This window comes from Molossus molossus, unplaced genomic scaffold (assembly GCF_014108415.1).
Source record: "Molossus molossus isolate mMolMol1 unplaced genomic scaffold, mMolMol1.p scaffold_m16_p_14, whole genome shotgun sequence".
NCBI lineage: Eukaryota > Metazoa > Chordata > Mammalia > Chiroptera > Molossidae > Molossus > Molossus molossus.
In genome coordinates, this window is record NW_023425349.1 from 5,520,506 (window position 1) to 5,544,567 (window position 24,062).

At 43.7% G+C, this 24,062-nt stretch overlaps 1 protein-coding gene across 7 annotated transcripts in view; it reads left to right on the forward strand.

Annotated features, from left to right (window-relative positions):
* FNBP1 (formin binding protein 1) overlaps nt 1-24,062 on the forward strand; it is a 129,685-nt gene that overhangs the window by 48,755 nt on the left and 56,868 nt on the right. For 6 of the 7 annotated variants that reach the window (XM_036261036.1, XM_036261032.1, XM_036261031.1 and 3 more), the window contains 4 exons: nt 9,264-9,320; nt 10,007-10,154; nt 21,275-21,337; nt 21,992-22,096. In XM_036261036.1, the coding sequence (XP_036116929.1) occupies nt 9,264-9,320; nt 10,007-10,154; nt 21,275-21,337; nt 21,992-22,096 (373 nt within the window). Of the gene's footprint in view, nt 1-6,027; nt 6,202-9,263; nt 9,321-10,006; nt 10,155-21,274; nt 21,338-21,991; nt 22,097-24,062 lie in introns of all 7 variants that reach the window. The other variant, XM_036261035.1, reaches the window with a different exon arrangement.

Consider the following 24,062-nt stretch of genomic DNA (forward strand, 5'->3'; position numbering starts at 1 on the left):
TGACCACTTCTCTTTAGCCCCACTGCTGCTACCGTGACCTAGTCCCTAGCACCTCAGCCTGGGTTCAGTCCCCTAGCTGGATTCCTTTATTCCACTCTTTCCCCCGCTTGTCTGTCTGTTTTCCACAAAGCAGCAGATCACGGCACTCTGTTCAAAACACCAACATCTCCCCATTTCTTTTTTTTTATCCTCACCCGAGGACATTTTTCCATTTTTTGTACAGATAGAGCGGGAGGGAGAGAGAGGAAGAGACAGAGAGAGAGAGAAACATCGACGTGAAGGAACACATCGAGTGGCTGCCACTGCACGACCAACCAGGGCTGGGGACAAACTGCAACCGAAGTACGTGCCCTTAGCGGGAACCGAACCCGGGTCTCTCCGGACCGCAGGCCGATGCTCTAACCGCTGAGCCAAACCGGCCAGGGCCTCCCCATTTCATTCAGAGTAAATCCAGAATCCTCACGGTGGATGTCCTACAAAGCCTTGCATGATCCAATCCCCATGCCTTTCTGACATCATCTCTTTCCTCCCTCTTCCTGCTTATCTTTGCTCTGACCATTCTGGCCACCTTGCTGTTTCTTGTACATACCAGGCATGCTTTCACCCCAGGGGGTTGCACTGGCCCTTCCATGTAGAGATCACCTGTTTGTCCATCCCCCAGGAGCCGTGTGGCCTGTGCTCCTATCTCCCTCAAGTCTGTTCATATGTCATTGGTGACCCCTGTACTGTTCAGTTTTTCTGCAGCACTGATAGCTTTTTAACATTCTATATCATTTTCTTATCTATTGTATTTATGGTTCATTGTCTCCCGCTCCTTTTCCGCTAGGAATGTAAGCCCCTCCAGGGCAGGGCTCCAAGTGTGTTCACTAATGTATCCGATAGTGTAAACCAGTGCCTGGCCCATAATAGGTGCTCAGTAAATAGTTGTAGAAAGAGTGAGTTAAGAGGGTACAGGTGTAACATGAGATATTTGGTCAGCAGGACTTCCAGGAGAATTAGTGTTTGCACAGGCCAATGATCGCCAATGAGTGTTTAACCACAAACAGAACAACCTACATTGTGTCAGCAGGGTTCCAGGGAGACTAATGAGTGAAACACAGGAAGTGCCTGTGCCTGAGGCGCTCACCTTCTCACTATGGAAAAGAAACCCCATATAGCCCTGGCCAGTTTGGCTTAGTGGTTAGAGAGTTGGCCCTCCGTCCAAAGAGCCTTGGGTTTTATTCTGAAGAAACCCCATATAGCCCTGGCCAGTTTGGCTTAGTGGTTAGAGCGTTGGCCCTCCGTCCAAAGAGCCTTGGGTTTTATTCTGGTCAAGGGCATGTACCTGGGTTATGGTTTGGTCCCCGGCCCTGTTTGGGGTTGTGCAGAAGGCCACCAATCTTTGTGTCTCTCTCATATTGATATTTCTCTCTCTGTCTCTCCCTCTCTCTGTCTCTCCCTCTCTCCCTCTCGCCCTCACTCCCTCCCCTCCTACTCTATCTAAAGATAAATAGAAAAATATCCTCTGGTGAGGATTTAAAAAAGAAAGAAAGAAAGCCCGGCCAGTGTGGCTCAGGGATTGAGCGTAGACCCGTGCACCAAAAGGTCGCCGGTTCGATTCCCGGCCAGGGCATATGCTCAGGTTGTGGGGCCCAATCCCCAATGGGGGAATGCAGGAGGTGGCCAACCCATGTTCTCTCTTATTGATGTTTCTCTCTCTCTCCCCCTCTCCCTTCCTCTCTCTCTAAAATCAATAAAGATTTTAAAAAATCAAGGAAAGGAAAGAAACTGCATGCAAATGCACAAGGAAGTCACTTAGAGCTGGCATTTTTCACCCCAAATGAGTAAAACCAGTGAAGCGATAGAGCATGATGCAGGCAGGGGTCACTTAGCAAGCCTGGCCAGGGAAATCCCATTGCTTGAGAACTGAAGGTTAAGGCGGAGGCCTGTGTGGAGGGGTCTGGGGGTAGCTCTTCTCAGCAAGGGTAGTGGTCCTGAGGTGGCAACATGGTCAAGGGACGGAAAGGCCAATGTGACTGGAGGACATGCAACAAATAGTTGCTTGAAATGTCAGTATGATGTTGAAAAATCAACATGATCTTTTTGGGGAGATATCTGTCATTAAATAATTATTTTTCTGGATTGAAGGAAAAAATGGCCAGTTTATTTTAGACATAAGATGATGATTAAGACTTTGCTTTCTGTAGATCAGTGGCTGGCAAACTACACAGTCCATGGCCAAATCCATCCACTGCCTGGTCTTATTGGAATCCAGCCACATCCATTCATTTATGTATTTCCTGTGGCTGCTTTTGCAAAACAGTGGCAGTTGAATAGTTGTAACAGAAACCTGGTGACTGACCCATTTTCAAGTCTAAAATATTTACTGATTGATGCTTTACAGAAAAATTTGCTGATCCCTGTTAGAGTTATTATTTATTCAAGACTGCATAATGTCCAGTTCCTAATATAATTTTAAAACATCTTCTGTGCCCTATATAAGAGCACCAATTATTGATTGCCCTTAGCAACTTTCTTTTTTTTCTTTTTATTTATTTATGTATTTATCTTAATCCTCACCCAAGAATATTTTTCCATTGATTTTTTAGATAGAGTGGGAGGGAGGAAGGAGAGAGAGAGAGAGAGAGAGAGAGAGAGAGAGAGAGAGAGAGAGACATCAATGTGAGAGAGACATATTGAGTGGTTGCCTCCCACATGACCCAACTGGGGATCTAACCTGCAACCAAGGTACATGCCTTTGACCGGGAATCAGTCTGTGGGCTGACGCTCTAACCGCTGAACCAAGCGAGCCAGGGCAACTGTTTCTTTTTCTAAAAGACTAAAGTATTTGTTATGACCAGATAATGAATGCATGTGCTTAAAAATTCCAAAATGCCAGAGATACAGAATGGTGTACAGTGACATGGCTGGTGTGTTACCCCATCCCCACGGACAGTAAATGTTATCAGTCTCTTATGTGTCCTTCCAGAGAGATATCACACACACACAGGCAAAGAAGGGTACGTTTTCTTCCTTGCTTCCCCAGCATTCAGTATGCACTTGCCTTCCTGTGTCCTGGAGACTGTTCTGAGGTTCATTTGTATTTTTTGCAGCTTTACAGTATTGTGTTGGATTGTTGGCTGTGTTGATTCTTTTCAGTTGTTTGCCACTCTGAATAAAGTTGCAATGAATAACCTTGAAGAATACACTTGGCCAAGCAAATCTAGAGGATAAGTTCCTAAAAGTAGCGCTTCGGTTGGTAGAATTTGCCAAGTTGCCCTCCTTAGAGCCTGTGACCATTGATACTCAGTGGCAGTGCCACTATCTTGACCCTCAGTGCTTCTTGTCACCAGTCTCCTTTATCTGTGCCAATTTGACAAGTAAGAATTGGGAAGTCTGAATGTTAATTTGTGTTTCTCTTAGTAGAATGAGGTTGAGTATGTTTTCATACATTTCAGCCACTTATACTTTCTTCTCGATGAACCATTCATGTCCGGTCAAATTTTTTTTTTTTTTTTTTCAATTGGAGCTCATTGTAAATAAAGGGTAACTACGTAGAAACCATTTTATGAAATATGTTGCACATTGTATATACAAGGTGTTACACTTAAATTTACTTTAACAGTAGAAGGGACATTAAAGTGAAACAGAAGGATTTGCTGAACTTTAAATATTAAACAGCCTCTTATAAGATTTAGCAAAAAGATTATGAAAAACGTTTAGAATGCCCTTATTGTTTTGCTTGCTTTCTTAAAAGCTCCATGTTGTAATTTTGAGCAGGCTCAACTGACTCACTGCTAGGGAAGAGAAAAAAAGTTATTTACATGTTTCGCTTCCTCTTCTAATTGAATTATGTAATTTGATCTGTAACATGATTTCCACAGTTAATTTGTCTTCATTCTGTATTTAAATATAGACTTACGCTCACCACCATTCCTTCTACCACAGCTTCTCCTCTTGTTAGTATCAAGAAAATAAAGATGTGGTCCCCCTAATAAGAGTTGGTGGCCTAATCCTTGGTTTCATTCTGTTTTGAGTGCCAATAGCCTTGGCAACAAGGTAACTTGGCCGTTCTCTGGTTCTGCACTTCCTTTCTCTCCAAACTTTGTTGCTGCGTTAGGTTTTGGTGGCAGAGTCTGGGGCCAGCCAGGTTCTTTTTCTTTGTAGGTGACTTGCTTTTTAAAGAATACTTGTGAAGACCTTTTCTCTTTCTCGCAGCAGTTTGATAACTTCACCAGGCTAGGCCTTGTCCTTGACCATTCTGTCAGTTTTTTAGAGAGCCCTTCCATATGCAGGTTCAATTTTTCATTGTTTTCAGGGGAACTTCCTTCCATTATATCTAAATATTTTTCCTATTTTATTTTTTGGTCTGTATACCTCAGTGATACGAGTTTTCCTTATGTTCTTCTCCTCTTGTTCTTTAGATCATCTTATTTCTGATTATGTTAGTTGCTTCTCACATGTTGATGATATCAGAACTTCCCTCTATTAAATTTGATAGCCAGCCTAGTTTATTTATTAGTCCTGTAGTGGAGTGTTTTAGTTCTTAATTCCTTTTCTTAGCTTGCAGTCTCCCTTTTAGTCCAACTCTGTTTTATTCTATAATCTGAGGGTTCTTGCTCTTGTTGGCTCTGTGTTTTTATTAAATCTGTCTATAGTGTAAAATATTTTGAAGGAGTTTGGTTTAGTTTCTTTTCCTTGGATGTTTTCTTCGACATTGGGTTTTTCTCTGTCATCCTCTCCCTCCCTCCCTTTCTTCCTTCTTCCCCCTTCTTCCCTTCCTGTCTACCTCCCTTCCTCCTTCCTCTTCCTCCCTCCTTTCTTCCCTTTTTACCCCTTCTTTTCTCCCTTCCTGCTGTCCTTCCTCCCTTTCTTCTTTCTATATTACACATCATATCTTCTCAGCTGGCTTATATTTAACATGGACTGTTTAGTGACGTAGCTCAGTGGACAGACTGTAGACTCCCAGTGCCTGGGATGCAGTCTTCATCCTTCCATTGACTTTGGGTAGTTATTCTCTGTGTTTTATCTTTTCACCTATAAAATGTAAATAATATGAATTCCCACTTTATAAGGTTGTTGGAGGGGACTTAATGAGATAGAGCATGCAAACCTCATAGGCAGATGCCCAAGCCTGCTTTTGTCATTACTTAAGCATCACCAGGGCTTCCGTGTGCTCAGATAGTGTAGTTGAAGGTCCCTTTCTTGCTTCCAGTACCATGGGTCTTTTCTCTGTCAAAGGGGAAGGGTGGGCCCTGGCCGTTTGGCTCAGCGGTTAGAGCATCAGCCTGCGGTCCAGAGAGACCTGGGTTCGGTTCCTGCTAAGGGCATGTACCTCGGTTGCAGTTTGTCCCCGGCCCTGGTTGGGTCGTGCGGGTGGCAGCCACTCTATGTGTCCCTTTCACGTCGATGTTTCTTTCTCTCTCTCTCTCTCTCTCTCTCTCTCTCTCTCTCTCTCTCTCTCTCCCTCACCCTCCCTCCTGCTCTATCTGAACAAAAAAATGAAAAAATGTCCTCAGTTGAGGATTAAAAAAAGGGGGGGAGGAAGGGGCCTGGTTTGAGTCTCTTCTGGATAGAAACTTTGTTGGAGGTTCTGTTTGGGGGTTTACCCTATGAGGTCAAAGGTGTTTCCTCTTCCTTGGAATCCTAGGTTTGGGGTGATTCCCCCCTCCCCCCACCATGGCCAGCTCCTGCTCTTGCCCATGTTCTGGAACCACCGGGGTGGTCAGCCTGGCTGTCTTCCTCCCAGAGCATTTTGTCACTGTCCCCAAGTACTTCCTTAGCCCTCAGTTCATTTCTGTTTGCGTCAGCATCAGGGTTTTATGGACTCACTACCAGTGACAGTAAGGGTACAACCACTGTCCATTCCATGCTGCCCCAGAATCTTCCGTCACCCCTGTCACCGCTTTTCAAAGCGCGTAGCCTAAGGTTATATACCTTTCTTCATTGATTTATTTGCTGCTATTGAAACTTTCCTGTGTTAATTTTTATCTCTCACTGGGAAAGCACAATTCTCTCATTGGAATTTCTTCTGCCTCTTTTTTCCAGACATCTTGTGGGGAGCTTTTTTAAAAATCAAAGAGAAAAAAACAAAACATTCCTGGACCCAACCCTGGACCTTCCATTTCAGAGCATTTGGAATGGGGCCCAAGTGTCTCCTTTTAAAAGCCTCCCTTCAGTTCCTAGGATCAAGCACGTTTAAATGCAATGTCCTTGTTAAAGGTCAGATATCTCTCTCTTACCTTTTAATTAGCCTCTCTGAAAGGCAATTCAAGGATGTAAAACACTTAAAAATTTTCGGAAGATCCCATAAATTTAAAGATGTTTTTTGTGGTTTGTTGGCTAGCTTGTTTTTTCAAAATAACCTCCTACAAATAAGCCTGTCTCAGAGAATAGAAATGAAAGTTGATCTTTTTGTTTTTTGTTTTTGCAGTGGTCCCTGAGAGACATATCTTTAGATCTGGAATTCACTTCCAGACCTCTTAAGCTTTTAGATTTCTGCTGGCCTGTATAGAGTGGATTATTCATTGGTGCCCTTAAGAAGCATTTGAACATTGTAGATGCTACCTTCGTCCCCTGACCCTGATGGTCTTCATAGGGTGTCACCCACCACGGGTCTCCAATCGCATTTAGGGTCTGACTGGTTAATGGGAACTATAAAGAAAGGTGGTTTCACCTGGTTCTGTTCAAGTTATGTTGCCTTCAACTAGAAATTATTTGTGTGGCTGCTAAGAACTAGAAGCTAAAAAAAAACTTTAGCCCAGCCCATGTGGCTCAGTGGTTGAGCGTCAACCCATGCACTAAGAGATTCCCCAGTCAGGGCACATGCCCAGGTTGTGGGCCTGATCCCCAGTGGGGGGCATGCAGGAGGCGGCCAATCTATGTTCTCTCTCATCGATATTTCTCTCTCTCTCTCTCCAATCAATAAAGAAAAAAAAATTTTTTTAAAAAAACTTTAAAGCTTTGAAAGAATTTTAATATAGGATTTGAATTCAGAAGCGATATTTTCAATTTGTAAGTTATAGTTAGCAGAAGAAATGGTTCATATTTAAAACCGTGTGCTGAGAACAGCTTGTGTGCTGGACATTTTCCATACTTGACTCTCTCAGAAATGCTGCTCTAAGTAAATTTGGAAAAGAATCTATTGGTTGTATAGTCTTCCATGTTTTTACTAAACCTACCTTTTAAGGAGTGGTTGTGATAAACCCAATTGTACTGTGCTTTCAACATATAAGACTTCTCTCTTTTGCATTTTTTTCCTCTAAGGCACATTCTTTAAGAAAATATTGCTTTTCCATATTTTTTAAAAATCAGATTTATTAGGCAGACTGTGTTTTTTATCCAGAACATCAGCAGAGGAAACATGACACAGGTTAAGTGTAACTCACCTGATAGCAACCTTCAATTACATTCTTCTTTCCTCAGTTTGCCTAATTATAACTTTTACATTGTTACAGATTATTGTTAAATAATTGCGTCAATAGATGTTCTATTGAGTGTTAAATAGTATCTTGGGATTTCCAAACTTGAATCAACAATAGAGGTAGTTTCATCTGACCCCTTACCCTACCCCACCCCCTCCCCAACTTACAGATGAGGAACTGAAAGTGCAGCCTTACTTGCTGGTTTGTCCAGGGTCACACAATTCAGGCACAGTGACCTCTGGAGTCCCAGAGCAGTGTCCTTTTTACTAGAGTCCACTACCTCTCATGTCATCTAGTAACACCCGTTAGTGGTGAAATCCCTTTCCATTTTGCAGAATGTACCATGATCAGAATTGTACATTTATGGTCGCACTTTTTTTTTTTTTTTTTAATTCTCATCCGAGGACATTTTTCCATTTTTTGTTCAGGTAGAGTGGGAGGGAGAGAGAGGAAGAGAGAGAGAGAGAAACATCGAAGTGAAAGGGACACATCGAGTGGCTGCCACCCACATGACCCAACCAGGGCCGGGAACCAACTGCAACCGAGGCACGTGCCCTTAGCAGGAACCGAACCCGGGTCTCTCTGGACCGCAGGCCGACGCTCTAACCGCTGAGCCAAACCGGCCAGGGCTGGCTGAACATGTTTTGCAGGCGAATCTGTAGATTTGGGAGGAAATGGGAAAAACAAAATGTGGAAAATGAAGGTAGCTACTAGAAAAGAGGAATAGCAGCAGGCCACAAACAGGGAAGTGAATGCTGAGCGGCTGCCTGCCTGCTGCAGTCCACTGCGGACCCTCGTCAGCCTCCTGCTGTTTCTCCCACGACGGCTCCCCAGTCAGGACCCACGCGGCGGCAGCCAGTGGCGCCAGTGGCAGTGAGGCGTGGCTGTTTTCTCATGACGACTTCTTGGGTTTTGTGTCAATTTAAGCTGAGTATTGAGCAGAGCACTTGCATTGTTGACCTGGAGGTAGGGTTAGGAAGAGAGGCAAGAGTGATTTTGGCTCATCGAAGTGTGTTGTTCATTGAGGCGGCTTCAAAGGTCCTCTAAGGCCCTGGCCGGGTAGCCCAGCTGATTAGAGCATTGTCCTGATACGTCAAGGCTGCGGGTTTGATCCCTGGTCAGGGCACATGCAAGAAGCACCCAGTGAATGTATAAATAAGTGGAATAACAAATCGATGTTCTTGTTGTTTTTCTCTGTCTCTCTCCCTTCCTTTCTTTCTCTAAAAATAACAACAATAATAATAATTAATAATTAAAATTAAAAGGTCTTCTAGTTAATGATCTTAGCGTGAACATAGCCCCAAAATTGTCTCTACTGCCTTGGAAGACTTATTCACAGGCACTTGTCATTAGCTTTTTGGGGGAGCAGGCACCCAGCCTTGATCACATGCCCTTGGCCCTGTAAGTCTTAATTTAAACAATGGGACACAGCGCATTTGCATCCCTTGAATTTAGAGCAGTAATGCTCAACTGAAGACACTCACACGAGCATGGTGGCCTGGTAAGGAAACTGCCCTCAGCTCCGTGCTACGTGGAAGCCACCTGGAACACACACAGTGGCCTGTACTCGCCAGGGAAACCAAGCTGGGTCTTCATGGCCAGGTCAGTGGCCAGCTAGCAACCACCATTCTGTTCTCATTTGCTCCACCTGGGAGGTAGAGACTCAAAGCTATCCAAGTCCCTCATAACAGGAGCTTCATCACACGCGCTGGAAGATGGAAGAAAATCATGCATTTCAGCTTGGGAAATTTTGTAGTTATTTTTTTTTATCTTACTAAAAAAACACTAACTTCATCTGTCATCCCTGATTTCTTAAGTCTCTCTCTAGGTGAGGTGACATGTCCGCATTTTTTGTTTTAGGAATCTTTCGAAGAAATACCAACCTAAGAAGAACTCGAAGGAGGAAGAAGAATACAGGTCTGTCCATTGTTGATAATGAGGTGGTAATAGCTCTGCGCCATTGGTGATGACTGTGAGGGAAAGGAGAGACAGATACCTATAAAAACAGGTTGCACTCTCTGTTCACATCTGTGTCCATTTTTAAATTGGGGGAGAGAAAAACAAAAACCTACTCAGTGATGAGTCACTAGACCTCTTTGCAGATTGTTTCAATTTGGGTAATTGGGAAAAGCTTGGAAAATAATCTAAGCAAATACAAGAAGTGTGGATTGTGTATTCTGCAGTCTTGATTTGGTTTTGTAATATTAAGAATCTTGTTCATACTAATTCATCCAAGATATATGTCCAGTGACTAAGACATCTTCACATGGACAGTCCCAGAGTATTATGTCTCTAATTTGGATCTAAATACCCATTACATGCACACATAGAGTATGTATATGTATTTTGGTTTATATTCGGACTAAGCATTCACAAAGCCAGTTGTTGCCCTGCATAGAACATTGTTTCACAAAATGAAAAGTGTTTCTGTTGTAATTAATGCTGAGCCGTTTTGATGAAAACACTTTTGGGTGTAATGAATTGTCAGGATCCTGTGGGAGGTTGATGCAAATTAACCTGGTTTTAATGACTCTCCTGTGTAAAGCAGCGTGCGCACGGATGTGACCTCGTTTACGAGGCGTGGTGTGTGTTCTGTCCCGCAGGTACACAGCATGTAAAGCCTTCCTTTCCACCCTGAACGAAATGAACGACTACGCGGGGCAGCATGAAGTCGTCTCCGAGAACTTGACCTCACAGATCATCGCAGGCTTAGCACGCTATGTCCAGGAAGTGAAGCAGGAAAGAAAATCGGTAACGAAATTTGTTTTTTTCTTTCGAAGAGATGGACCAAAGATAAGGGGAACATCCGTAGAAACGTTAAAGTTAAATAGAATCACAAATGGTGGGTCTTAAACTTACAGCTTTGAGAATTGTATAAAAATTATGGGCTTTGTCCCTAGAAAGTGTTTCTAGGTCCTTACAATTTCCAGGGCCCCTCAGACACTCTGAAACCCAGAATATTAATTCCTTTGAGGAATTTAAATGTTTTTGAGGAGCCCAACCTGTGTGGCTCAGTGGTTGAGCGTCGACCCATGCACCAAGAGGTCGCCAGTTTGATTCCTGGTCAGGGCACATGCCCAGGTTGTGGGCCTAATCCCCAGTGGGGAGCATGCAGGAGGCGGCCAGTTGACGTTCTCTCTCATCGATGTTTCCATCTCTCTCCCCCTCTCTCTCTAAGATCAATAAAGAAAAAAGATATTTTAAAAAAATGTATTTGAGGATATCAGACATACAAGAGTAAGCAATATAATATGGGGTATGCTGTGTGGAATAAACAGTATTAAAATAAATGCTTATGAGGAGTTTAAAAACGCCAGAAAGATGACCTCAGTTCCACCCACTTGATTTCTTGGTTCATTCATTGCTATCTAATGAAGAGGACCTTTTTGTTTCTCCTAGCACCATTAAAATCTTTTCATGGCTTTTATTGTGAACAAGAGAGAAAAATATACATACAATATATTCATAGTCAAAGATTTGCCCTAAGAGATTTATTTTTAAACTGTGATTTGTATCATTGCACTTTGATCACCTGCTAGGTGCATAATAATCTGTTAGTAATAAAGTACCAAAGTTGGTCAGTGATGTGTTTTTTTCATATACATTTGAGCTCACAAGAATTCTTTTAGTACTCTGGAGATGTACGAACAGATGGGGCTCCTGCCGAAATGGAGAAGACATTAAGTAATAATGACCAAAATAACTATGTAATTGCCGTTGTGATAGTTGCTACAAGTGCCGCATTTTTAGGTCTAGCTACTATTTCTCATGTTTGGCTAGAAATGATGTCTTGTTTAAGTACCATTCTTAACCATCAGTAGAATACCTTTTGGGCCACTTGATACAGTGGCGGAATCCTGTCCGCCCAAAGGGACAATTTCACATTTGCTGCATAGAATATTTCCAACTTCCATTCAGAACGCTAGTAGGGAATTATTTCTCATCTAGATTTTGCTATTTGAATAGATGAATCTCTAACAAGAGTCTGCATGGTGAAAATAGCTCACTATTCAAAAGGTGACGTTTCCTTCTCTTTTTGTATAGTGTGAAAGGAAGTAGAAGAAAGGTAGGTAGTGGGAGAGATGGATATATTCTCCTTGCCTTTGGGGCCATAGCATGACAGTGAGCCAGCTGTTTGATCTTTAAGCCTTCAAATCTCCAAAACAGCTATTCATGCTTTTAGGAGAAAAGATCTTTGTCATGCAGCAGTTTCCACATATGCTGTATTCATATGACAGTGCGCTTACTCACACAATAACAGGAATAGCCAGTGTTTGTCCTGACACAAATCTGCAGGCTTGTCTTTATGAAAAAGATGTTGACTTTTCAAAAGTAAATTCTTTAGCCCGGCTGGTGTGGCTCAGTGGTTGAACATCGCCCATGCACTGAGAGGTCACTGGTTTGATTTCTCCGTCAGGGCACATGCCCGGGATGCAGGCCGTTCCCAGTGGGGGTGTGCAGGAGGCAGCCGATCAATGTTTCTCTCTCATTGATGCTTCTTTCTCTCTTTCTTCCTTCCTCTCTCTAAAAACAAAAAATTAAAAAATAAAAACATTTTAAAAAAGAAGTAAATTCTTCAAAAAAGATTCTTAACTTGCCGCCTGTAAAAGCATAGTGTTTAGGTTCTTCTCTGGCTGGTGTCTGAGCCAGCGGTACTTTGCATCAGGGAGCAGGAGCACTTGGGAGGCCCAAGGTGAAGGCTCTTAATTTCTACACCTAGTGGGCTCTACTTTGGCAACTGGTTATTTTGTTTGTTTGTTTTTTGTAAGATGTTCACCTTCTGTTTAGAGATGATGGAATCAGTGGCCCTTCTTTGGGTAAATATAAATCCAAGTGCACAGTGCAGTTCCTCTGCTTTGTATTCAGTCTTTCACTGACAAACCTAAATGTCAGTAAATCTGTATTCTGTGACAAGGTCTGGGACTCGTTGGTGTTCAGTGATAACGAGTAGAAAACCAGTGGGTTTTTTTTAAGGTAACATGATTAGTGTTAATGTATAAAAACTGGAAAATTTGTACTTGCTTGATTTTCCTAGATTGTTATAAATTTATAGTGAATACAATGTTCATTATCTGTTTAAGTTGACCATATAAAATTAAGAACCTGTATTTCTTTTATTTAGTCTCCTTTGTTTGTGTGTGGGGTGCCATTATTTATTTCTTGGTTGCCAACATTTAAAAAAAATATTACTAAAACTCTGGATTAAAGAACAAAACCTCACAATCCTTACATATAAAACTATTAATTTTTCTAAATTTTCTTCTGAATGTCATTGTAGACAGGTATTTATAGAGATAGGTATAGAGATGTGATATATATATATTTTTCTAAATAGCTGTTATATTTTTATACATTTTATATATTAAAATATGTCTATACATTTTATTTCTATATCTATATACATATATAAAATTGAGTATTAATCCTAGTATAAATATAATTTACATTTTTCTTTATCTCTCATTTAATATCATAAGTACTTTCCATGCTTCTGCATGAAAATTAATAATTAGACTTTTAATAGCTATATATTACTCTAACTCTATTATAATGCATGTAACTAATTCTTTATTATTTCATCTATGGGCTATTACCAGTTTCTGATTAGTTGGTTAGTTAGTTAGTTATAAAAACAATATTGCAGTGAATTCTTTACTTTTATAGCTCTTTTCTTCATGTGTGGAATGGAGGTTATTTTCCAAGCTAAATTCCCAGGAATGAGAATATCAGGTCAAAATATATATCATTTATGTTCTGCCGGCATTACTCAGTGGTTGAGCATCGACCCATGCACCAAGAGGTTCGATTCCCAGTCAGGGCACATGCCCAGGTTGTGGGCCTAATCCCCAGTGGGGGGCATGTAGGAGGCGGCCAATCAGTGTTCTCTCTCATCGATGTTTCTGTCTCACTCTCTCACTTCCTCTCTCTCTAAAATCAATAAAGGAAAAAAAAATACATGATTTATGATTCTTGATTAAACTTCAGTCATTTATATGATTAATGCTCTTTAACGGAAGTATAGAAGAGATTTCCAAGTCACTAAAAATGATCCAGGTGGCTGTCAGTTGGCTTATCTGAGATGAGAGTGGCTGTTAGAGGTACTCCTCCATGAAAACCAGCATAAACACTCTCACTAGCAATGTTTGCATTAAGTTATTACAGAACTTTAGAGAGATTGATTGGTTCAGCACCAGCCTTCGAGTCTGTCTGGGGTTCTCCACAGTGGTCGCCACTCACCGCATATGAGGGATTGATTTGTGGTGACTGCAGCTCCGGAAGGTGAATCGGGAGGTCTGGCCAGCATTTACGGGAACCTCCAAGTAAGCTTCTCCCAGCAGGTGGAAAGTGTGTTTATTATGAAATGCTGGCCAGGAGCAGAATCACTTTTGGCAGTGGCTATCTAAAGAGTTAGAGGAAACAGTTACATAGGGTGGGCAAAAGGAGGTTCGCAGTGTGAGTATGTGAAACAGAGTTTATTCTTGTATTATTATTTATTAATTATTGTAGTATTTTCTATATGAACAACTGCAAACCTACTTTTGCCTCACCCTGTACAATACCTTCAAAGACTCATAAAATTTTTTTAAACCTCAAGGAATGCTTACAAGACTCCACAATATTTAGAATGACCATTAAATTTTTTCCCCTGAGGTTTCAGAAATGTTTAAAAATGGATACTAAAAGCTCAACCACTGAGCCAAACCAGCTGGGCTATGACACTTCTTCAAATTAAGTATTAGACAGACCCTGTTTGTGAACTGTGAAGAGACTTTATTTTCTATAAGGCAGTTCTGTGGCATGGGCTAACTCCAATATGTTTAGAACTTTTTTTTTTGGATCAGATAGTGGGAGGGAGAGAGAGGAAGAGAGAGAGAGAGAGAAACATCGATGTGAAAGGTACACATCAAGTAGTTGCCACCCGCACAACCCCAACCAGGGCCAGGGACAAACTGCAACCGAGGTACATGCCCTTAGCAAGAACCGAACCCAGGTCTCTCTGAACTGTAGGCTGATGCTCTAACTGCTGAGCCAAACTGGCCAGGGCGAACTTTTTTTTTTTTTTTAATAAGAGATTACAGCAAATAGATAAGATTGAATGTGAAGGAAAGCAAAAACTAAAAGGAGTTTATAATATATGATATTGTATATATTATATAAATTGCCGACTCTCTCGGCCTGCCGGAGGTTGTTGCAATGCAATGAGCTACAAGCAGACACGGCTTGGAGTGAGGGGAAGCATCGCAAGGGAGCAAATGCTTCAGATCTCTGGATGCAGCTCAATTTATTTGCAAAGTGGTTCCCCAGGTTACGTGGTGTTTTAGGCATCTCTGCTGACCTTACAGCCAAGCCTAGCATACTTCCTATTTCAGCTGTCTCTTGCTGAAGGAGAAACATAATAAATACATTCACAATTGGGCAATAAGCCCATTGGGTGCTTTTAGGGTGGCTTTCCATCCCGTCATGCATACCTTATCTATTCACATGTATACTATACATTCAGGGTGGTTCCAGCCCTAATCATGCATCCTTTGATTGATATTTTCAGGGTGGCTTTTCAAACCCAACATGCATACCTTATCTATTCTCATGCATACTTTGATCCTCGACCGGCCAGGACGCGAGAATACATACCTCAAGGTTACTTTTTATTCATCCACCAAACCCCCAACACTACAGTAAATATATATTTATAATATATGATTTGTAATATAATATATGACCCAGCACATTACTAATCTATTTACTAATCTATTACTAATCTGGTTGATTTTGTGCTACTGAGATTCAACTTTGGATACTCTGGTACAAGGCCAGACCCTGTAGACAGAAAACATGAAAACTAGGACAGATTTTAGATTCATGATCTGGAAAAGGAGCAGTGGGTGTTCTAGTTGTGCTTCCTTCCTGGTTACTGCATTTATTTCAGTGAATCCACAAGCAGGGCATCCTTTGATCTTCTAGTTGTTGGTCTGTTCCATGGTCACACTGATTGCAGCACACTAATGAGTAGCACCTGGATTAATGCATCTCTAGAAGGTGCATTTCGTGTTGTTTTGTCTTCTGTTCATTGAGGCCCTGTCACCGCTGTGGTTCTATTGCCTGCAAAACAATTAGTCTGGTGAACCAAAGAAATTTTCTTTTGTCATTTATGGGCTAACATAGTTATCAGGATACTTAAATTCTGTCTTTGATCTCATGGATTTGAAATGCGACCTTGAGTTTATATTTTCCCCTTGTAAGCTGGAGCCAGAACTTCCTTTCAGCTAAGAATTGTGAGAATTCCTTGACTAACGTTTGTGTCTCACCCAACTCATCATACGACTGTGAGTGGAGGGCCCGGAGCTCAGCAACAGTGAGAATGCTACCTCAGAGCTGTGCCATGTTAACCCATCCAAACAACCTGGGATCCCCCAAACCCCTTATCAGCCCTGTTCCAATCTGCATTTCTTCCAGTCAGTAAATGGCACTCCCTTTTAGCCTAGTGGTTCTGGTAAAAAAACATGGGCATCTAGGACTTCCTTTCCCCTTACATCCCTTCTATATAATATCGAGTCCTGTTGGCTCTGCCTTCAGGAACTGTGAATCCGAACACTTCTCTCCACGTCCTCTACGTCCACCCCAGTGCAGTCCCTCGTCTCACCTGGAGGGCTGGCCTAGCTTAGCGTCCAAATTCATCTCTGCTTCTAGGCTTGCCCTGTGGTCCAGCTCCCCCTCGCTCCCTCCACTACCTGCTCTCTTCTAGGCAAATGCAGCCACCTCTTCCCCGGCCCCGCCCCCTTCTGCCCCCATTCAGTACATTCTGCATGTGTCAGTCCGCATGGTCTTGTGACAACGCAAAGCAGTCTGTGTCACTTCCCTTCTTAGTCTTCCAGTAACTTTCCGTCATGCTCCCTGTGGCTTGGGAAGCCGTCCGTGTCTAGCCCTGGCCTCATCCCTCCCCTCACTCAAACGGCACTGGCATCTCCAGCCCTTTCCCACGTCACAGCACTTTCATTTGCTGTTCAGGTTCACATCTACCCTCTATCCAGGGCTCCGCAAACCCCACCCCAGGGCAGCCTATCTGAAATGCCGCCCGCACACACGTACAGTTCTCCCTGTCCCCTCCCTCAGCCGCTCGCTGCGTCCACTGTTTGCTCACGCCACTTTCCTGGTACCCAGAGCTGCACCTGCGTGTGTGGGCATGCAGGCAACGATGGCCGTCCCTAAAGATTCTCCCATCGCCCTGGCACTCTACCGAAACTACTGATTGATGGCCATTTCCCTTGGTTTGGTTTGGAAGTAAGAGCTTTGTGCCCTAGGAAGGGGTAAGGGAGGGGCACGAGTCGATTGCTGCTTAATGGTGGTCATTTTAAGGTTCTATCATGCTAAAGGTTAATTGGGAGTCTTCGGAGGAATTTTAATTTTGAGTAATATAGTAGAAAGGATTATTTTGAAAAGCAGATAGAAGACTCCTGGAGTCCGGGTAAATTGTGGATGTGAGTGTTCTGGGCAGCAAAAGCCGGCAGGGGAATAACAGGGACTGGGTAAAAGACACCAGGACAGGAAGTGAAGGAAACTTGGCCAGTGTCACTGGACCTGGGCCATGGATAGGGTCCCCTGCCTCGTGCCCAGATGGGCGGTGTTTGGGTGAAGTTAAGCCACTGAGCATGACAGTGGGAAGGAGGCTTTCAGGAACTTGAAACAAGTTCACTGAGAAGGTATTTTTATTATAAATGGATTTGGGGAAATAAGCCTTATATCAAAGCAGAGTGCGACTCCTGTCACGGACACTTCTGGGTTTATGGTTCCAGACGTCAGCGAGGGGTGAAATGCTCCTTTGAGCCGGTCTGAAGGTGGCTCGCAGTTCCTGCCCCGCACGCAAGTCTCCGCCACAGAGACTGCCCTGCGTGGATTAACCCGGGTCAGACCAAGCAGAGGCTGGTGTTCAAACGGCCACTCTGTGGGCTTTGAGGAAGTTATAATATTTGTCACAGACATATTTTCTGGATGCTCCTTTTTTCCCTTGCCCTTTTCAAGTCTTTGTGTTCCTTTGTTTTCATCTGTGGAATCTGAGTTTTATTTAAAATTCCAGATGGTTGACTGTCCTCAATAGAGTGTTTATTCCTTTCTTTCTTTCTTTCATTCTTTCTTTCTTTCTTTCTTTCTTTCTTTCTTTCTTTCTTTCTTTCTTTCTTTCTTTCTTTCTTTTTTCTTCTTCTTTTTGGACTGGCTGCTCTCACATCAGTGCCATATTTTGCTTTATTAAGGAGTTTTAAAAATTAATGGCCTATTCTGTACCTACAGTACAAGTGAGCAGCTGCCGTAGCTCATTGTCGAGTGTGAGCAGTCGGCATTCGTGTGTGCAGCCCGAGCGGGACTCCTCGCGGGGCAGCGCGGTCTCCTGCAGGCACCGTCACTGGGCTTTTCTTCCGGTTAACGTTTGCGTACTTTAGCTCCCCTGTGGATTTTGGTCTCAGCTACCCCTAGTCACTGGGACATTTCTAAAACATTTTTGAAGGATGCTTCTATTTGTGTATTTTTAAGGGTCGGCCAGAACATTGACGTGAAAGTGAGTTTAGCTGCCTCCCAGACACCATCAGGCATTTTGAAAGTCTTATTATGCTGGAGGAGAAACGAAAGCCTCTTGTTGCAGGAGAAAGTGGGAGCGCTTCTCCGGGTCTCCGGAGCTGGCATTTCCTGTCTCTCCTCCGAGAGGAGAGCTGTGATGACTTCACCCCGGGCTCCAGAGGAGTGCTTGTTGTCTTTTTCTAGAGGACAATTCCTCTTTGTGTAGCGCTCCGAGGCACACTTTTTAGATACACACTTGCTCACTGTCAGGGGAAGAAATGTGTTTGCCGTTGTTCGTCAATAAACAACAAACACATCTGGGGAGCTGGTTACTTTAACTTTGTAACTGTTGAAAACCCCCGCTACCTGGGTCATGCTCGGACCTGGGGAGGGCTTTTGGTCCATCTGTTCATTTCCTAAGGGATCAGGCAGCAATGACTGTGTGTGTGTGTTGTAGCCAAATACATTCTGGAGGGACGCATACGATGAAAGAATGATTAGGAGAATCACTGGCACCTGGGTTTTTTCTCCCGTCACAAGACACGATAGGATCGCCAGTGTGGTTTTCGGATCATTGCTTTAGTCTGACGGAATTATGGCTCAAGAGTCCTTCTTGGGAGAAAGGTCTCCAGTAAAGTCCAGGTCCGCATTGTGCTTGAAAAATAAATTCATATTTACGACAGCATAGTCAAATGAAGGAGCAGCAAGAGAATTTACCGTGTGGGTTTTCAGTTGGAATCATCCCTCCTGCTCCCCAAATGTGACATTTTGGGGAAGACTTGTCTTCAGAGAAGATCCTGTGATGATGGAGCCGAGGCTGCCTTTCCCATGGGCCCGTCCTTGTGTGTGCTGTGCGTCCCTGTCCTCTGTCCACCCGGGGAGCATTTTGCTGTGAAAGCATTCGAGGTCAGAGCTGGTGGAGCCAGAGCACCGACCTAGAGCACAGCTCAGAATTGGTGCTCAGCTGTTCTTTCTGTCTGTCTTTGAATCTCAAAGTAAAATTTGGAGGCACGGTGAAGCCTCTCAGCAAACTGAAAAGCGCAGAGGTCCTGCCCACGGAATGAGGCTGGTCCTCATGACAGTGTGGGAAGGTCACATCTCTGAATGGACAGGGACTCCTGGGACCAAAGGTGCCTGACGGGAAGGGCACAGCTCAGCCTCTGTCTGTCCCCGAGCCTGTCCCTCTGCCTCCCTGTCTCCCCTGAGCAAGCCCTCACTGCTTCTCAGCGTTCTCTTCGTAAGTGATCGTTGTGGCTTCCAGAAAACCTGCTTGTGCTTCGTACTTCCTCTGAAGTTCAAGCCTTTCCCAACTCTGCCCTCAGCTCCACTTCTTACTTCCCCACAGCTGTGATCCTGTCTTGCTTATTTATTCCTGCCCTTAGACTCAGTCTGTTTTCTGTCATGTCCCTGTGTCTATGACGAGACCTGAAAAAAAAACAACAAAGCCCCAGGGGGCTGTCTAGGTTTCATAGACACTAAAAATTTGCTAGATGGATACAGCTTGCTGTCAAGAGGCACTTACAACAGTGAAACGTGACCTCAAAGGAGGCAAGAAACATTCCCTTATAAAGAAGCACTGTTCTTTCTGAAAGAACCTGATCTCCCCTCCTCCCTGGCCTCCGGACAGTCAGCTATCTTTTGTGACTTGGCTGAGCCCTAGGTTTGGCGAGGTGAGGTCAACGCCCTGAAGCTGCGTGGGGGGACCTCCTGGTTCCTGTCTCTCCTTCACCCTGCCCTCTCCATAGCACCCTCCCCCGTGCTTACCTGTCAGTCAGAAAATAGACACGCTCAGCCCCATCATTGAAGGAAGCTCGCTGATTAAAAGGAACATTTAGGGCATTTTAATGTTCCGGGGGTGGGGAGACTTCCTCTGGCCCAGCTCTCAGGGCAGGGGGAGCCTTATAGGAACCTCATCAATTAGCTCTGGGCCGCTGCCTGACCACAGCTATGACCTTTGGTTGAGGGACCTGTCAACCTAGAGCGTCTTAGCTGGGGGAGCTGCAGACGTCAGTTCCTGCCCTCTGATATGCCAGAACCTCTCGTAGCAACTCAGCAGAACCAGGGGCAGGGGAGCCTGCTCACGTGGTCCAGGCAGGTCGGGACAACCTCGGAGTCACCTGACACCTAAGTATGTCACGGCCCACATCTGGTCTGACGCACCAGCACATGCTGGCGGTTTTCCTGATCCAAGGACACCAGGATCTGACCCTCTTCCACCACCTCCACTGCTACCCTGTGGTCCAAGTTTTTGTCACCTCCAGGTTGGAGAGAGCCTCCCACCTGGAACCTTCCTTCACCACATGGTGCTGCTATAGTCAGAGTCATCCATGCTCCCAGCTCATTCAGACAAAAAGCCCACAGGACCCTACACAGTCTGCCCCTTTCTTCTCTGACCTGTCTCCTAATATTTTTGAGACTCACCCTGGTCTAGTCCTCTGGTGTCAACACTGGGCACATACCTGCCTCAGGGCCTTTGCAGATAGCAGGGAGGTGAATTTATCTTAAAGTTTAAAAAGATCTAGGTCATGGAAACATCTATCTGCATAAAATGTTTACACAAATGCTTGTAGTGGCATTATTCATAGTAGCCCCAAACTGGGAACAGCCCAAAGTCCATCATTTGGTGAATGGATATACAATTGTGGTATATCCATACAATGGAATGTCACTCAGCAATAAAAAGGAATAAAGTACTGGTACATGTGACTCATGGATGAACCTTGAAAACATAATTTGCTAAGTGAACATTATGAAGTGATGAGAGCATTTTTCAGTCTCAGAAGACTTCGTGTCGTAAGATTCCATTGCTATGAAACACCTAGAAGAGGTGTATCTATAGAGACAGAAAGTAAGTTGGTGGTTGCCTAGGGCTGGGAGGATGTGGGATAGGAGGGTGACAGCTAAGAGGCACAGGGTTTCTTTTTGGGGTGATAGAACTGTTCTCAAGTTGATTGTAGTAACGGTCGCATAATTTTGTGACTCTAGTAAAAATTATTGACTTGTACAATTTGAATGAGAGACTTGTACAGGATGCGGATTGCATCTCAAAGCAATGAAAAAAAAATCTAAGTGATTGTTGTCTTAAAACATCCCTGTCACTTTTACAAGGGGCGTAAGTCTTAGAATTAAATGATCACACGTGAAGTCTTAAAGGGCACCCCGTGACTGCTCTGCTCTCAGTTCCCCTTCGCTTTAACCCTTCAGCGTCTGGGAGGGCCTGTGCTGGGCATGCCACACTGAGGTATTATTTCAGCTGGTGGGTTTGTTTCTGGCGTGACTGTGAGAAGGAGCGTGTGCTGACCACTGTGCTTTCTCACCTCCAGCACTTCCACGATGGACGGAAGGCCCAGCAGCACATCGAGACCTGCTGGAAGCAGCTGGAATCAGTAAGTGAGAACAAACAGCCGGGGAAGGTCTGGACCGGGTTTCTCATTTGAGTTGAATGTCATCTTGAGTCAGTCAGCATGTACCCCCCCCCCCCAAAAATCAATAAAAACCTATTTATTTATTTATTTTTTTATCCTCACCTGAGGACATTTTTCGATATTTTGTTCAGATAGAGTGGGAGGAAGAGAGAGAGAGAGAGAAACATCGATGTGAAAGGGACACATCGAGTGGTTGCCACCCACACGACCCAACCAGGGCCGGGGACAAACTGCAACCGAGGCACATGCCCTTAGCGGGAACCGAACCCGGGTCTCTCCAGACCGCAGGCCAACGCTCTAACCGCTGCGCCAAACCGGCCAGGGCAATAAAAACCTATTTTAAAAAAACAACAACACTAAAGAAAACATCTTTAGACATTTTTCTGATTTGAATGTAGTGTGTTTCTATATTTTTCTAAAAACCACATGGAAAGAACAAAGATTAGGTAGTTGGGGGTGGGGGGACCATCAATGCTGATTTTAAAATAACTTCCTGAGATGACAAATGGCAAATCAGTTCGGAGAAGAACGCCCTTTGGGGATGGGAGGGTTCTGTGCCCCCAGGAATCTCACGGTCCTGTGACTAATTGCCTTCCCCACCTTCTCTGCTCCCAGAGTAAAAGACGCTTCGAGCGGGACTGCAAGGAGGCGGACCGAGCGCAGCAGTACTTCGAGAAGATGGACGCTGACATAAACGTCACGAAAGCAGATGTGGAAAAGGTGAGGGGAAAGTGAGCCTGCCTCTCGGTTCCCCTTTCTCAGTGTCCCTCCCGCATCCTCCGGAGTGTCGCTCCCCAGCTTCTCCTTTCCGAGGAGACCACAAAAGGCCGCTCAATTTGGAATCATTTTCCATTTGTGTCAGCTGCCCTGGGGACCAGAAGCTGAAACTCGGGGACCCGTCAGTGTTGGCATGGAGCAGTGTGCTCGTTGGTTCAGTCGCCGGGCCACAAGGCAGAGACTTCGCCCAGGAACGCGTCCTAGGGCTTGGTGTCTGGTGATGTGGCTTTCACTAACGGCTTTTCAAAGAGAAGGCCGGCCTCCTGTAAGCTGGAGCAGGCACTGAGCGCCATCTGCGCAGCTGGGCTGCTCTGCGGCTCCGTTAGGCAGATAAGGAGGCTCCCACGCTGGCCTCCTGCAGGCTGAGTCATCGGGGTGATAACAGGTTGTGGCCGCAGGCCTGTGTGCAGGCCTCCCACAGGCCTCTCTGAAGGCGCGGATGTGGGCAATTAGGGATATCAGGAAGCGCGTACTGTGTCTTCCTGGGCTTTCTCCCCGGAAGCTGAATTTTCTTTTATAAAAGTCATCAATAGGGAGTAAATGAAATTAGGCTGTTAAATAACAGTATTCGTTCGTTACTGTCCAGGGCTGTTCTGGGGTTCACAGCCTCCTGCCCCCCCGGGGGAAGCCTGCCTTTCAGAGGGTTCTTTCACTTTGCCGGGTTCCTTGCAGATGAGATTAGCTGGGAAATAGTGTGTATTTGTTATTTCGTTATTTGCCTAATTCTGCCAAATGCCTTGCGGAAAGCCTAGGTATGTGCCCGTGTGCCTTCCTCTAGAATCACCTAATATATGAAAATACACATTCTCAGCGTCTGTATTTGGTCTCAAGTGGGGTTATTTACTTTCCCAAAAGATACACTTATATGCTGGTAAAGTTACCATAAATTTGTCATGAGTTCTCATTAAACAGCACCTTCCCAAACTATTCAAAGTGTTAGTTAAATAAGATTGACACAAAGTTTATCAAAAATTTGGGATTAAATGTGGTAAAATCAGTACAGGTGCCCCAGAAACACATCGAATACAAATATATGTATTCTTGTTCAAATATTTTATTACCCTAAGTATAAAAATTGGAGTGATTTTTATTCATTTAAAGACTTTTGAAAGGAAATTACTTCTAAGGTCCTTTCTTAGTATAAAAGCTATCCACCTCATTTTAGAAATAGCTGAAAATACAAACATCTAAAGGGGGAGAAAAATATTAAAACATCCATTGGTGTTAATAAAAGGTATTTTATGTTTCAGGGCCTCTTCTTAAAATAATTATGTATCCTATAGGCAGGGTGGGGCAAAAGTAGGTTTATAGTTTCTTGTATTATTATTATTTATTTATTATTGTATTATTTTCCATACAAAGTAAAGAATAATAACAAAAGGAACACCTATCTTAAAATCTCAAGGCGGGACATCTGTAATACTTTCAATAATAAAGATTAAAAAAAAAAGAAATAAAATCTTAACTAGTGCCTTTGAAGTCTCTCTCCCTAACTTCATCCTTCTTCCCCACCCCAGAGGTTGACTTTATCCTTAATTTGGTCTTAATTACGTCCTTGCTATTCATAGCTTTAGTGCAGGTATATGTAGCTCCGAAGAGTATATTTTATCATTTTTCCTCTTTTCCACCTTTATGCAAAGGCAGACTTTCATTCAATTTCTTCTGACTTCGTTTGTTTTCAGTCGATATTACATTTTTCACTTTATTCAGGTGGTATATAGAACACATGGCTTTCCTGCATTAATATTACGGCCAGTGCCTTGCTAAACTCTGCTTCTGCTTTGAACTTTCTGTAGAGACAGTCCTATCACTAGCAAATAATGACAGTTTTATTTCTTCTGTTTCAATTCTTACGCCTTTTATTTATTTTTCTTATCTCTCTGGGCTGGTTCTGACCTCCGTTACACTG